At 59.3% G+C, this 13,036-nt stretch overlaps 1 protein-coding gene across 5 annotated transcripts in view; it reads right to left on the bottom strand.

Moving 5' to 3' along the window:
• Positions 1 to 10,995, bottom strand: part of SHANK3 (SH3 and multiple ankyrin repeat domains 3) — a 51,575-nt gene extending 40,580 nt beyond the window's left edge. For 4 of the 5 annotated variants that reach the window (XM_047865335.1, XM_047865337.1, XM_047865338.1 and 1 more), the window contains exons 1-10: positions 10,721 to 10,902; positions 8,846 to 9,531; positions 8,252 to 8,455; positions 7,362 to 7,433; positions 5,202 to 5,310; positions 4,975 to 5,126; positions 4,712 to 4,879; positions 4,421 to 4,537; positions 3,938 to 4,015; positions 2,907 to 2,973 (exon numbers count right to left, since the gene is read on the bottom strand). In XM_047865335.1, the coding sequence (XP_047721291.1) occupies positions 2,907 to 2,973; positions 3,938 to 4,015; positions 4,421 to 4,537; positions 4,712 to 4,879; positions 4,975 to 5,126; positions 5,202 to 5,310; positions 7,362 to 7,433; positions 8,252 to 8,455; positions 8,846 to 9,145 (1,267 nt within the window). In that variant the 5' untranslated portion in view covers positions 9,146 to 9,531; positions 10,721 to 10,902. Of the gene's footprint in view, positions 1 to 2,906; positions 2,974 to 3,937; positions 4,016 to 4,420; positions 4,538 to 4,711; positions 4,880 to 4,974; positions 5,127 to 5,201; positions 5,311 to 7,361; positions 7,434 to 8,251; positions 8,456 to 8,845; positions 9,532 to 10,720 lie in introns of all 5 variants that reach the window. The other variant, XM_047865336.1, reaches the window with a different exon arrangement.
• Between the last annotated feature and the right edge of the window lie 2,041 nt (positions 10,996 to 13,036).

Genomic DNA, 13,036 nt, shown 5'->3' with positions numbered 1-13,036 from the left:
AATTTTAAAGCCTCAATTTAAAAACAAAACAAACAAACAAAAAAGCAGACTGTGGGCTGAATTTAGCTTGCAAGGTCTCATTGGCCAAGCCCTGTTCTAGACTCCCGTTACCAAAGTGTGGGCAACAAACCCTCAGCCTCACCTCAGAGCTGAAACTCATTGGAAATGCAGACTCTGAGGCTCCGCCCAGACCCAATGAGTCAAAATGTACATTTAACAAGATCCCTGGTGGGGTGCCTGGGTGGCTCAGTCAGTTGAGCGTCAGACTTCGGCTCAGGTCATGATCTCAGTTCACGAGTTTGAGTCCTGCGTCCCCGTGTCAGACTCCGTGCTGACAGCTCAGAGCCCCCCACTTCCTCCCCCCACCCACCCTCAGATTCTGTGTCTCCCTCTCTCTCTCTGCCCCTCTCCACTTCTGTGTCTGTCTCTCAAAGTACATAAACATTAAAAAAAAAAATTTAACGAGATTCCTGGCTATAGCATTAGAAGCACTTCCCTCAGGCACTATGGGACAGCAAGTCAGTGAGACCTGCCCTTGAAAGCATGTATGGGAGAGATGGAGGGGAGAATGTGGGCCCTCAGTTGGCCTGAGGTGACAGAGGTGAGGAGGCAGAGGTGACTGCTCCCAGACCTATCAGTCTAAGGGCTAGAGGCCTGCCAATAGGCTTCAATGTGTCACGTCCCTTGAAGGGTAACAGGACCCAGCCCACCAGACCCTCCACTAGGGCTCCTTTCCTGAGGAAGAAAAAAGAGGGTCGATAGGCAGAGCCTCCCTCCAGCTCTTCTGTATGCAGACCCACCCAGGGTCCCCAAGCTGGGGTGAGACATGGCCACTTGTGAGTGTCACTGAGGGAGTGTCCTTGGAGTGAAGGTGTGCAGAGGGAGTAGGAGTGACAAGGACAAACCCCTGGATTCCCCAGGTCCAAAGACAGGTTCTGCCCTTAACCAACTCTGTAAAAACAGACTAATAATAATCACTTGTTGAGGGGTTGTTGAGAGAGTGGCCTAAGATAACAAAGCTTATAGTAAATACTAATGGATATATTACCTGTAACTCAAGGATATCCGGCTATGCCATTTGAGCATACATGTGATGCCTGAGCAGGTTAGGGTACGTGGCCAGCAAAGCCAGTGCCCACACAGGGACTAACAGGTATGGCTGCCTGCTCTGTACATCAGCTCAGCAACGGTGTGCCCAACGCAAAGCAGGTGATCGCACTCTGGGCCAGCCAGACAGTAAATCATAATAACGGTGACCCTAGGGACCCTAGTATCTCTGTCCACATCAGGAAAATGAGAGGCAGCTGGAGACTTCCTCTCTCTTGGTCAGGACCAGACACCCCCCTCCCTCTAGTCAGATGGACCAAGGCCACCTGCCAGAGTCCAGACACACAGAATCAAATCCCACAGGAGGTCAGAGATAGGAATTTTTACTATTTTACTTAAGATAACCATATTTTACTTAAGAAAAACTGAGGCACAGAGGCCTTACTTAGTAGCTCTCCCATGGTCAATCACGAGAATATGAAAGGATCCCCATGTCCACAAACCACGGTTCTCCCAGGCTAACAACTACCTCCAAAACACTTACCAGTCCCAGCCAGACTATAACTGAGCCCTCACTCTGTCTCTTGTCCCTAATTCAAACCTCAGAGCTCATCGGGGTTCTCTCCCCACCAGAACCTGGACCCAAATTCTCCACCACGTCATCAGCCCAGCCGTTTCTCCAACGAGCGCCTACTGATGCTCGCTGCACTGAGCTTCTGCAGCTGCTGAGTCCACCCCTCCCTTCTTAGAGACTTGGTCCATCATCATGGTCCCCTGGCCTGCCTGGGACATGACAGGCTCATAACCAAGCCTCATTTGAGACGGTCTTTTCAGGGAAGACACTACAGAAGGAAGAATTCTTAAACATAAATTTGACCTTAATCTTAACCCCAGTCCAAATTCAACCCCAGCCCCGACTGTAACCTCACAATAGAACCAAGGCCAACCCTAGCCCTTTGCTGTCCAACGTCACTTATAATTTTTTTTTTTTAATGAGGACACTGCACCCATCGCGAAAAGGGGAGCTTGGGAGTCTGTGTTCCACAGAGAACCATGGGAGGGAAAACCTGGTCCACCCAGGACAAAGGGAGCTGAGAAGGGAGCCCCTCTGTGGCCAGGTAGCTGGAGGGGTGGCCTTTCCAGAGGGGAGGCCTACCCTCTCCCATAGCCCCAGCCACTTCACACAGGATAGAGCAGGCAGGATTCTAAGGACAGGTCCCAGAGCGGCTCCACACCCATCACATGGGAGTGGGTGGGGACCTCCCTGAGGCTCCAGTGTGATGGCTCTGCCCATACTTCTGCCACCGGTGGCATCTCCTGGTTTTCCTACTGAGACCATGAGTCAGGCATATACTGGGATCTCCTTGGCATACTGGTTCAGAACTCAGCGCATCCCCACCACTGTGTTTTGTTTTCTTTACGTGATCTTGTCATATTGAAGCACGCCATGGGCCACTTAAACTGCCTCTTAATCCAGGCACCAATGACACACTGAGGGTCAATGACTGAGATCCACTGCCCCATGCCCCCGGCTGGCCCTTTGTACGACCTAACAGGAGAAGAATCTTGACCCTAACTTCAACCCCACTCTCAACCTAAATCGATCCCTAAACCCAGCAGTGTCCCCAACCTAACCATACTCTCGACTCTTATTCAGACCCTTTGTCCACTCTACACAGGCCCCTCCCTCAGCACAGTCCCCACACCTCAGGACCACTGACCAAAGTAGAGCCGGGAGGAAGAGGTTCAGGGTATGGAGGGCTCCCCTGTACCATCCCCACTGACCCCTGTACCTGTGGGAGCCCCGACAACCCCCACAAATCCACATCCAACAGGGATCTGGGTTGAGCAGAACTCACCAACATCCGAGTCTTTGTGGGTCTTGATGACCTCTGCGAGCTCAAAGTTCCCTGCGATGATGGCCACCTGAGGAGGGAGGGCGAGGGGGGGCTCAGGGATGCCAAACCTGCCTCCCTCGGCCCCTGTGCATTCTGCCTGGGCTGCTGTGTGGGATCTTCCTTGGTTGGGGTCCCCAGGCTCAGACTGTGGCCCCTGTCTAACCCACCACCCTATTCAGCCTAGGACTGAGAGGTTTCCTGGGACACGAAACTTTCAGAGCTAAAACTAGGACAGTCCGGGCCTACAGGTCACCCCAGTGACCCTCGTCACAGCCCCTCCGCACACACCGGCGCACAAGTGTCAGCCATGGCCTCACACCTGCTACCCTCCGTCTTCCGTTCCCCCACCCCTGCATCTAGTCACCTAACAGGCCCTTCCAGACTCCTTCAAACCTACCAGGCTCTTCTGCTACTGCGTCTGCCCCCTGACTTGATGCCCAGGGAGGACCTACCTGTTCTCCTCACATCTCTGACAAGACCTCTGAAGGCCCTCACATTCACTGAGAAGAGAATCCCAGCTCTCTCCATGGTCCAAAAGTCTCCCCCACCCACAAACTCCAGGTCATACAGAGACCCACCCATGTGGTCATCCCAGTGCCAAGAACCAAACCCAACTGGAGAAGGGGCTCAGAAACACCACCTGAATTAAGTCAGGGACTGGAACCAATCCTCTCACCCCTGGTTTGGCCTCTGTACCCGGCCTGTTTCTGGCAGGTCAAGCCCACACTGGTTTTCCCCTGACCCCAGAGCCCTATGACCCTCCTCTCTCCCTGGAAGGAAGACAAGGAAACCAACCACAGTGAAGCCCTCCCCCCACCATGAACTGGGCACTGCACTGGCCCACCCTCTTCCTCTACCTCACCCTGGCCCGATCCTGGAGTGAGAGCTCTGCTATTGCCTTACAGGGGAAGAACCAAGGCCCAGAGAGATCAAGTCACGCAGAGACAGACACCCAGCGGTCAGCCTCCTGTTCCTGTAAATCACTCTTGTACCTGGAAGGCTGTCTGGCTATTGTAATTGCGGACATCCTTGTTAGCTCCACGGAAAAGTAGGACTCGAGCACAGCTTTCCTGTTGGGAGGGTCAGAGTGGGGGGTCACAACTGGGCAGCTGGAGGGGTGGGGTCAGGATACAACAGCATGCACACACACCAGGGCACAGACGGGGGTGCAGGGCACATACACCCACACCTCCACGTCCCGTGCACATGTGCATAGCATAGGCATTGGCAGATCAGGTACACACAACACACACAAGTCCACTTGACCCAGAAAGCCCGGATGTGCACAACTCACACATGTGACTTGTTCGTTTAGGGAACAGATGTGCACACATAGGCCTACGAGGCCACAGCTCACGGCAGGACACAGGACATGCACTCAGGAAGTAGCACACAGGACCCAACATGCGTCCACACGTAAGCACTGTACCGGGGCACCTGTATACACACATGCACGTATACACATGTAGTCACACCTGGTTATAGAGGGCACAGATGTGCAGCGCTGTGTTTCCTGAGGCGTTCTGAGCCCCCATGTCAGCTCCATAGAACAGCAGGTGTTCCAGGTGCTGCACGTGCCCAAAGCGGCAGGCCTGGGGGATGAGGGAGGTGCTGTTGGGTCCCCGAACAGAGCAACAGAGAGGACCCTCAATCCTACAGATAGGGCCGGGAACCCCCCCTGCCCCCCACTCCCTGACGGAGCCAGGAACTTCACCCTTACCCCCAGACAGAAGCAGACACTCCCCACCTTCACACTCCCTGCCTACCTGATGGATCTCCTGCCAGCCGTTCTCATCGGTGGTCCCCAGCTGAGCATGGTCGTGAAGGAGCAGCTCGCAGCAGAGGGCATCCCCGCCCCCCAGGGCACTGTGGTACAAGGGCGTCAGGCCGCGGCTGTCCTTGTAGTCAGGTGAAGCGCCCAGGTCCAGCAGAGTCTGAGGGCAAGGAGCCTCAGCATTCATGCGGGGCCCAGCTTCCTCCCCCTGCTGGGCCACGTGCCCCTCCAGGCCAGGGCCCCACCCACACTGACCGTCAGAGCTGCGGCATTCCGCTGGCGTGTGGCACAGTGCACGGCAGTGAGCCCATCGCGGGTGCGGAAATCCAAGTGAGCACCACCATTCCTCAACACCTTCAGCAGGTCCGTGGCGTTGTCCAGCTGGGCTGCAAGGCTCAGAGGACACTCTGGGTTCAAGGGACAGATGAAGGTTAAGGTCCCAACCATTCCAAGGCCATGCCCCTTCCTGCTCTGCTTCTTACCTCCTGAGTCAGGATCGTGGAAATTGGGGTCCAGCCCCTTGTCCAGTAAGCGGGCTACCTTGTCCGTGCTGTGCAGCTGGACGTAGTCCATGAACTTCTTCAGGTTTGCCTGGAAAACGCAGCCATCCTACTCAGCCCAGCCCCACAGCTACTATCTTCTGTCACCCACCTTCCACCAGGAGGCCTCAGGCCACCTGTGGAGCATCTACTGCCCCATGCCCCCAGTCTGACCTGTCAGCCTCCATCATGACCTTGTCGCCCCCTCATACCACCTCAAGCCCTACACCCCCACCATGGCCCTTCCCAGCTCAACTGGGCCCTCCTGCTGCTTGAAGTCCCTCCCTGCATCCCACACCCACCGCAATAATTAGTCTCAGCCCACCCAGCCCCTCATCAAGGCCACGTTGCCCTGGCCACGCCCCCCTGAGAGTTCCCTACCCCAACCTCACCCCTGGCTCCTCCCCCCAGCCCTGGTGCGCCAACCTGCCCAGCCCGGAACAGCCCAAGGCTCCCAGGCAGGAGCTACCCTCACCACAGCCCATGTCCCTGTCACCCCCAAGTCCCCATCACCCCCAAGGTAGCCTGCTCCTTCTTCCTCATGAGATCATGCAAAGGCAGACCGCCACCCCAGAGGCCCTTCCGCACCCATAAGCGGCCCCTCCTGTGACATGACTTTGACTGCCTTTCATTCATTCACCTAGTCATGCATCAATTCACTCAGCAAAATTCACTCATCCAAAGCCTCACTGAGGCTGGTGCTACAGATGCTGCACGCACAAGGCACGGTGCCCCGGCTGGAGGCCCCAGGTCTTCTAGAAACGATCAGGGTACATCATAAATGGGAACCAAGGTGGGTCTGGACAATGACACAGGAGGAAAGGTGCTCCTGACAGGGGAGAGACCTCAGCCAGGCCCAGGGTGGATGGTATGATGGTGGGGGGGTCAGAGGCCAGGCAGGTAGAAGTACGGGCCTGGGGTAAGGAGTTGAAACTCGCTCTAAAAGCAAGTGGGACTCACTGGAGGCCAATAGTCACCAATGTCCTCGGGATTGCTTGGGACAGTTTTAGAGAAGAGGTAAGCACTTTGGGAGGAACCCAGAGCGACAGGGTCACACTGGGGTGAGTGGAGAGAGAGGGAGACCTTTCCACCACAGTCTCTGCCCAGCCGGAGTCATGGCCCCTGACCCCTGTGTGCCCCAGGGGCAGCAGAGAGACCTGGCATGGAGGCCCCAGGGTCACAGAGGGGTCCTTGGGACACAGGGGTGATAGTGCTCAGATCCTTCTCCCAGAAGGAGACAGGCTCCAGGGATTGTCAATGAAGTGTCCAGAAAGCAAATGTCCGCTGGTCACTGGAGCCTGAGGTGGGAGCTGAGAGAGTCGGCCTGTGGGTAGGGGCTGCGGCACCCACACTGCCTCTCCCACATTCAGAGAAGGCAGTGAGGTGCCCCTCAGAGAATATTCAGGGTCAGGCCTACCTAGCAATGGTGCCCAGCAAGTGTGCCTAGGCACAGAGACCCAGAGCCAAACAGACCAGGGTTCAGCCCCAGCTTCACTGTCTGCACACCTGTGAGCAAGTCACTTCACTTCTCTGGGACTCAGTATCTTCATCTGGGAAGTGGGATAATAATAGTCCCTCCCAGGAGAAAATTAATGAGATGCCCAATTATTAGTGCCCAGCACGGGGCGACCACTAAATGCTAGGCCCCTTGTTCTCCCCCACCCCCTCCCGGTTCCCCTAAATGAGAACATTGGTTGGTGCTTGTTCATTTTCACCCCACCCAGGCTCCCACCAAGACACCATGCCCTGTCATATCCCACCACCACCACCCCGCAGGAGCCCACCAGAGGGGTCAGCCAGAACCTGATCTGACTTGAGCCCATCACCAGACCACCCACACAACAGCTGCACCCAGCCCTCCAGCAGCCCCAGCGCATGCTGTGGACCCCTGACACAGGAGAAAACAGACTGAGGCAAGCTAGAGAGACTGTGCTCAGCCCCCAGCCAGGGTGGAGGGCGCTAGGAGCAGAAGGAGGGCTCTCGAGAATTTTTAAAGGACATTTTCAATATCACGAAATCCAGCCAAGGCTGGGGTGAAGAGAACACTGCTCGTGGGGGTCAGGAGGTAACTCTGGAGTCCCTTCTCCGTGGCTGCCTCCTTACCTTTGTGTGAAGCTTTGCAAACTGCTTATCATCGATGAGGTTCTGGGCATAAACTCGCCTCTTGTATCGAAACTGCTCAGGTGAAAAAAAGGGCAGAGAAAAGGCACTCACCTGGGCTGAGTGAGCAAATGCACCGACAAAACCAAGCCCTGCTTGCTCACCCTGCCAGCCACACAAAGCTCATGCTGCCAGTGACACAGAGCCAACCCCAAGTTCAGATGGGATGAATGCCTGCTGTCCTGCACCACCCTTTCCCTCTCATTCCCATCCCCAGGATCCCCTGGAAAATCCCGCTCCTCTTCCAAGACCTGATTCCAGGCTTACCTTCCTAGATATGTCCTCTCTGAGGAGAACAAACCCTATTTCCCTGTGACACCAAAAAGGCCAAGCCACTTCGTGCTCAGCCACCATAATGCATATTTTAATGCTCATGGCACTTGCCACCACCGCCCCAAACTACAAGCCTGTGTCCCCACGCCTGACGGCGCATACAATATCCTTTCCATTATGACCGGGTCTGCCTTCAGAGACCCCCTGGAAGGGGAGGGGGCAGATGTGCGTACAGGTAACGCGCCGGCTCTCTCTACACACCGCTCTGCACACTCACACCCCACTCTGCAGAACCACGGTGTGCCCCCGACGCACAGATGCTGACTGCACACCACACGCCAGGCTCGCACCTCACACGCTACACACACCACACTGCGCACCGCACACACACTGCACGTACCGCTCACTGCGCTGGCCACACACAGCCTCCCACCCCCGCCCCGCACACACACACCGCCCCACACTAACTCTTCCCGTCCGCGTCCGTCGCTACCGTGCCCTTCGCTGCTCCTGCCACGGAACCCTGTGGTGGTGCCCTGCGCGCGCCCCTGCCCGCTCACCTCCAGGTAGGGCAGGGGCGTGTCCAGGTTGGGCGGGTACTCCTGCAAGAGCCGCTCCTCGTCCAGGAACTTGCCTGCGCGGCCCCGGGAGGGCGGCTGGAAGAGCCCGTAGTTGAGCGCGTCCTGGAGGCTGTGGTTGAGGGCGCAGAGCACGCGTTGCTTGGCGGCCCACACGGGGGCGGCCGGGTCCAGGCGCAGGCACTTCTGCAGCGGAGCGAGCTCGTGAGCGCGGCCCGGCCCGACCCCGCGCAGAGCACCAGGTCCCGGGAGCCCCCCCGACCCCCCCCACCCCAACTCCCCCCCACCCCCCACGCAGGAGTCCCGGGCTCCCCAGCCTAAGCCGCGGACCCCGCGCCTCCGCGGCCGGCGGGCGAGGACCCGCCCCGAGGGCGGTGCTTCCCCGGGACCCGCCCCCGCCCGGCCGGTGGGGGGGGTCTCCGCGGAGGCGGCGGGGGAGGGGTGAGTAGCCGCGGGCCTGGGGTCTCCCGCGCCCGCCTCGGAGCGCGCGGTGGGGGAGTGGGGTGGGTGTAAGGAGGGGTGGGGGGCTGGGCGAGGACGGCGGGGGCGCTACCGGGACGGGGCGGTGGGGCTTACCGTCTGCTGCAGGTCCGGGATGCCGACGCGCACGACCACGGCGCTGGCCCCGGGGCCGTCCATCCCCGCGCCCGTGCCCGCGCCCCGGCCGGGGCCCGGGAGGCTCGCGGCCGGGAGCGGAGCGCACGGGGGCTCCGCGCGGCTCCCCGGCCCCCCCTTCCCCCCCGCCGGAGCCCCGTCGGCCGCGCTACGCGGGAGGGGACCGGGGGGGGCCGGGGCCGGGGCCGGCGCGGGGGACAGCTGCGCCGAGGGCTCCGCAGGGGCGGCGGCGGCGGCGGCGGCGGCGCGGCTCAGCTGCATCGGCCCCGGCTCCGCGCGGCGCCTGCCTTCCCCGGGGGCGGGGGCGGCGGGGGGAGGGGGCCTGAGCCGGGAGGGAAGCGGGGGTGGCTAGGGGGCTGCGCCGGAGGCGGGGGCCGGGAGGGCTCGGGGCCAGTCGGGGACCGGGGGCGAGGGGGACCGTGGCGGTCCTGGGGTGAGGTGGGAGGGGTCGTGCGGAGGGCCTGGGCCGCCCCACAGGGCGGGGGCCCTGGGGGCTGCTCGCTGGCGGCGGGGGGGGGGGGGGGGCGGGAAATCCTAGGCCTCGGCGTGGGGGGAGTGGCTGAACCGCGAGGGCCGCGCCGCCCTTCGGCTGCGGGCGAGCATCCGCGGACCACCGAAGAAGATTCGGAGAGGAGGGGGTCCTGAAGCTGGGGTGGGGTCCGCGTTGGGCACAAGGACCAGAGACGAGGCAGGAAGGGGAGAGAAAAAACAGGAGAATTAATTTCCGGGGGTGGCAGCGTCCCCCCCATTCTACCGACCTCTCCACCCCACTCAAGGCCCGGGGGACACGGTGACCAGCCTTGCCCCAGGCTTGGGGGGTGAGACGGAGGAGACATCTGGGCCAGGGAGGGACCAAGGGCTCTTCCACGGTCGGAGCCAATTAACCCTCCGACTTAACCCTTACGACCACGCTGAATAGTGTTCAGCGCGGCTTCCCGCATCCCCAGCCGAGTTTGGGGAGTTCGCTCCGGACTCCGAGGCCGCCTTTCCTCCTCCCCACTCTCCAGGCCCCCTGGTCTGCCTAGATCCAATGCCTGTCGCCCCCTCCCCGTCACCTTAGCGACGACAGGATGGGGGCGCGACCTATGAGGACAGGCTTAGGGGAGGGGGCGCTACTAGTCTCCACCTGCGACGGGAAAGTGAATTTTAGTTTTACACGTTGTCGTGGCAACGCGGGAGGGGGTGATGAGTGGGCGGAGAAGAGGGGAGCGCAGTCAAGAAACTAGCTCAGGCACCACCACCCCATTGGAGCATGGCACCCCCCCAACACTGATAAGCCTCCCCAAACTACCCCAGTGCTGCAAAACCTGTACCCCCAAGACCCCCGAGAGCAAAGAGCAGCCCCTAAATGTAGAAATATCCCTGATCTCCAGAGAAACAGCTCCTGATTCCATAGAACTCCCCAACATGCCTTGACCATGCCCCCAAAGAGCAGGCCCTGACCCCCCGAGCCGAACTGCTCACGCTTTCACTGAACAGACTTGATTATGTTCACAGAACAACCAAACATGGGCATACCCTCTGTTCCCTGGTGGAAAGAGACCCTGCCTGCGCCCCACCACCCCCCACCAGCCTCTCCAAACCTTCTCCAAGAACAACAGCCTTAGATCCCCTGAGCCTCCCAGGAATAAACTTGAATGAACCCCCCCCCCCCCCCCCCCGCCCCGCCACACACACACACACAGAAAACCTCCCTACTCCTCCCCACCACAACTTGGAAACCTCCTGACCCCACTGGAGCAGTGCATGGCACCCCTCCAAGAACAGACCCCCTCTTTACAGAGCCACCTTAACCACTGTCTCCCACCACAAAGCCCCCTCCCCACCAATACCCACCTCTCTGCCCCCAGAACAGTCTCTGATCAAGCCAGAGCAAGGCCTTCTTCCCAAGGACAAGCCTTGGCTCTCTCCTCTTCCATCTACTACCCCTTTAGGAAAAATCTCTGCCTCCCTGGACTCCCCACTGACCCCACAGAGCAGGATCCAGCGCTGTCTGTGGGTCGGTCCTGCTTTCTCCTGAAGCCTGGGCGGACCCACGCTGCCCGGAAGTGCGGCCCCAGGATGCCCAGACCTCCCACCCCCTGTCCAGGCTCTTCCCAAGGCCACTGGTCTGGCCTGAGTGCTAGAGCTGATGGTCCCCTGGGGGCTGGGGGCAGGATGGGAGGGCTGGGGAAAGGGGGGAGCAGGAAGGGGCCGTCAGAAGCCTACTTTTTATCTTCAGGAAGCACCTTGGGAAGCGCGAGGGTTGGATTTCCTGTGGCCCAGCCCTGGAGAGAGGAAACTAATGCTTCCCAGCCCCTCTCCTGTCTCCACTATCTTCCTGCCCCACCCCACCCCCCACCACCAAGCAATCCAGGCCCACAATTCCTGCCCACCCTGCCCTCCCCAGTCCTCCCACCACAACCCCCACCTGCCCTCACTCCTGCTCCCAGCCTTTCATCCTGCTGTGGCTGGCTGCTAGGCCATGAACATGCTCAGCAGAGCCCTTAGTTCTGGGTGGATGAAGGAAGGAGCCCAAGAGGAGCAGCCCCAGACCTCTGCACTGGCCCTGCCACCATGCCCACCCAGCCTGGACTTCACAGGAGCCCCTCCCAGGCCTCCCTCTACCAACCTACTGCCCAGGGTGAGTCCCACTCTAGTCCTGCACCGTGGCCATCAAACCTTTGGGGAGAAAACCTCATATCTGCTGATCAGCAACCAACAGATTTATGGTCTCCAGGCTCGGCTGGGCCTGGCACTGCCCGGGAGATGCCAGAGCCTTGCTCAGTTCTGTGCTGGTTCCACAAAGTGCCTGGCACTTGGGGTGGGCACATAATGAATGAATTCCAAGCCTGCACATCCCCCCAGCTCTGCCACCACCCCAGCAAACAGCAAAAATAACAATACCCAGAAGCACGTTACCCACATCATGTCCTTCCATCCCCGCAACATGATGGGTTTATCGAGAAGGAAGGCAAAGGACAGTGGGTGTCTTTGCCCTTCATTTCGTTGAGAATAAAAGAACCAGGCCCCTCACCACCTCCCCTGGACTCCCGAGCAGCCCGGGGTTCCACCTGACTCCACCTCTCAGGCAGGGCCACCCCTTGCCTGCCACTGCCCCCCTCCACGGCCCAGCCGAGCCCCCTCTGCACGCCTATGTCTGTCCTTGAAGGTGAGGGGTCACCAGGCCTATGGCCCTCTGCTTCGCACTCCTTCCATCCAGACCAAGATGCCAGAAAGATGTTTTTCCCACATTCTCCCACCACACATATTCAGATGCAAAACAGGCCTCGTAAGGCCGGGGGGGGGGGGGGGGGGGGGGGGGGGGGGGGATTCATGTAGGCAAAGCGCCTGGCCCGATGCCTGGCACGGGGCACACTCCTTCCGGTGTGGGCCCCTGCCCACGACCGTGCCGCCTCCCGTCCCCCACTCGCACCGCACATGCTCCCTCGGCCTCCCAAACATCAATCATCTGTCCCCGTTGACTTGGTACTCCAAACCCTGACATTCTTCAGCCCCCTCCGGCATTGGTGGTCCACACCTTCCTGGCCTTTGCGGTAGGCTCTCTCCTGACCAAGTTTCTTGCCGCCTTTCAGCTGGCCTGCGCCCCTTCCTCCTTTTACACTCCCGGCCCGCTTCCGGATCCCAACCCTGCCCTCCTGTGGGGCCCTCTCCCAGCTCCCCAGACTCCCCCTTGGTTTCCATGACAACTTGGTGGGGTGTTCTGTTCATAGCCCTCCACTGACTGCCCTTCTCTTCAGTGTACCCCCCTTCCCCGCACTGCTGCGCCCCTTCCTCTGATCTACTCCTTCTTCCGCGGCACCTCGGCTAACATACTCACTTCCTCCCTGTTTAGTGTCTGCCTTGCCCTTTGAGAACATAGGCTCCTGGGGTTCACTGGTGTGTCCACAGCCCTGGAATAGTGCCTGGTGCCCCACAGATGTGCAGCGTATATCTGCCAAGTGGATAAATAAAAGCTTCAACCCACAGGCTCTTCACACCCACCTTTCTGTTTTCACATCAGACCCTCTCCCAGACTCCAGCACAGGACACATGAGGCAGGAACCCTTGAATGTTGAGTTGACTGTAAAACTGTCTGCATCTGGTGTATTTTTTGTGGGTAGGTTTTTTATTGCTTCTAGTTATTTAATGTCTATCAGTATATTTAGGTTC

The sequence above is a fragment of the Prionailurus viverrinus genome, chromosome B4, assembly GCF_022837055.1.
Source record: "Prionailurus viverrinus isolate Anna chromosome B4, UM_Priviv_1.0, whole genome shotgun sequence".
NCBI lineage: Eukaryota > Metazoa > Chordata > Mammalia > Carnivora > Felidae > Prionailurus > Prionailurus viverrinus.
Note: the sequence above shows the minus strand (reverse complement) of the source record. Positions and strands in the feature narration are given on the sequence as shown.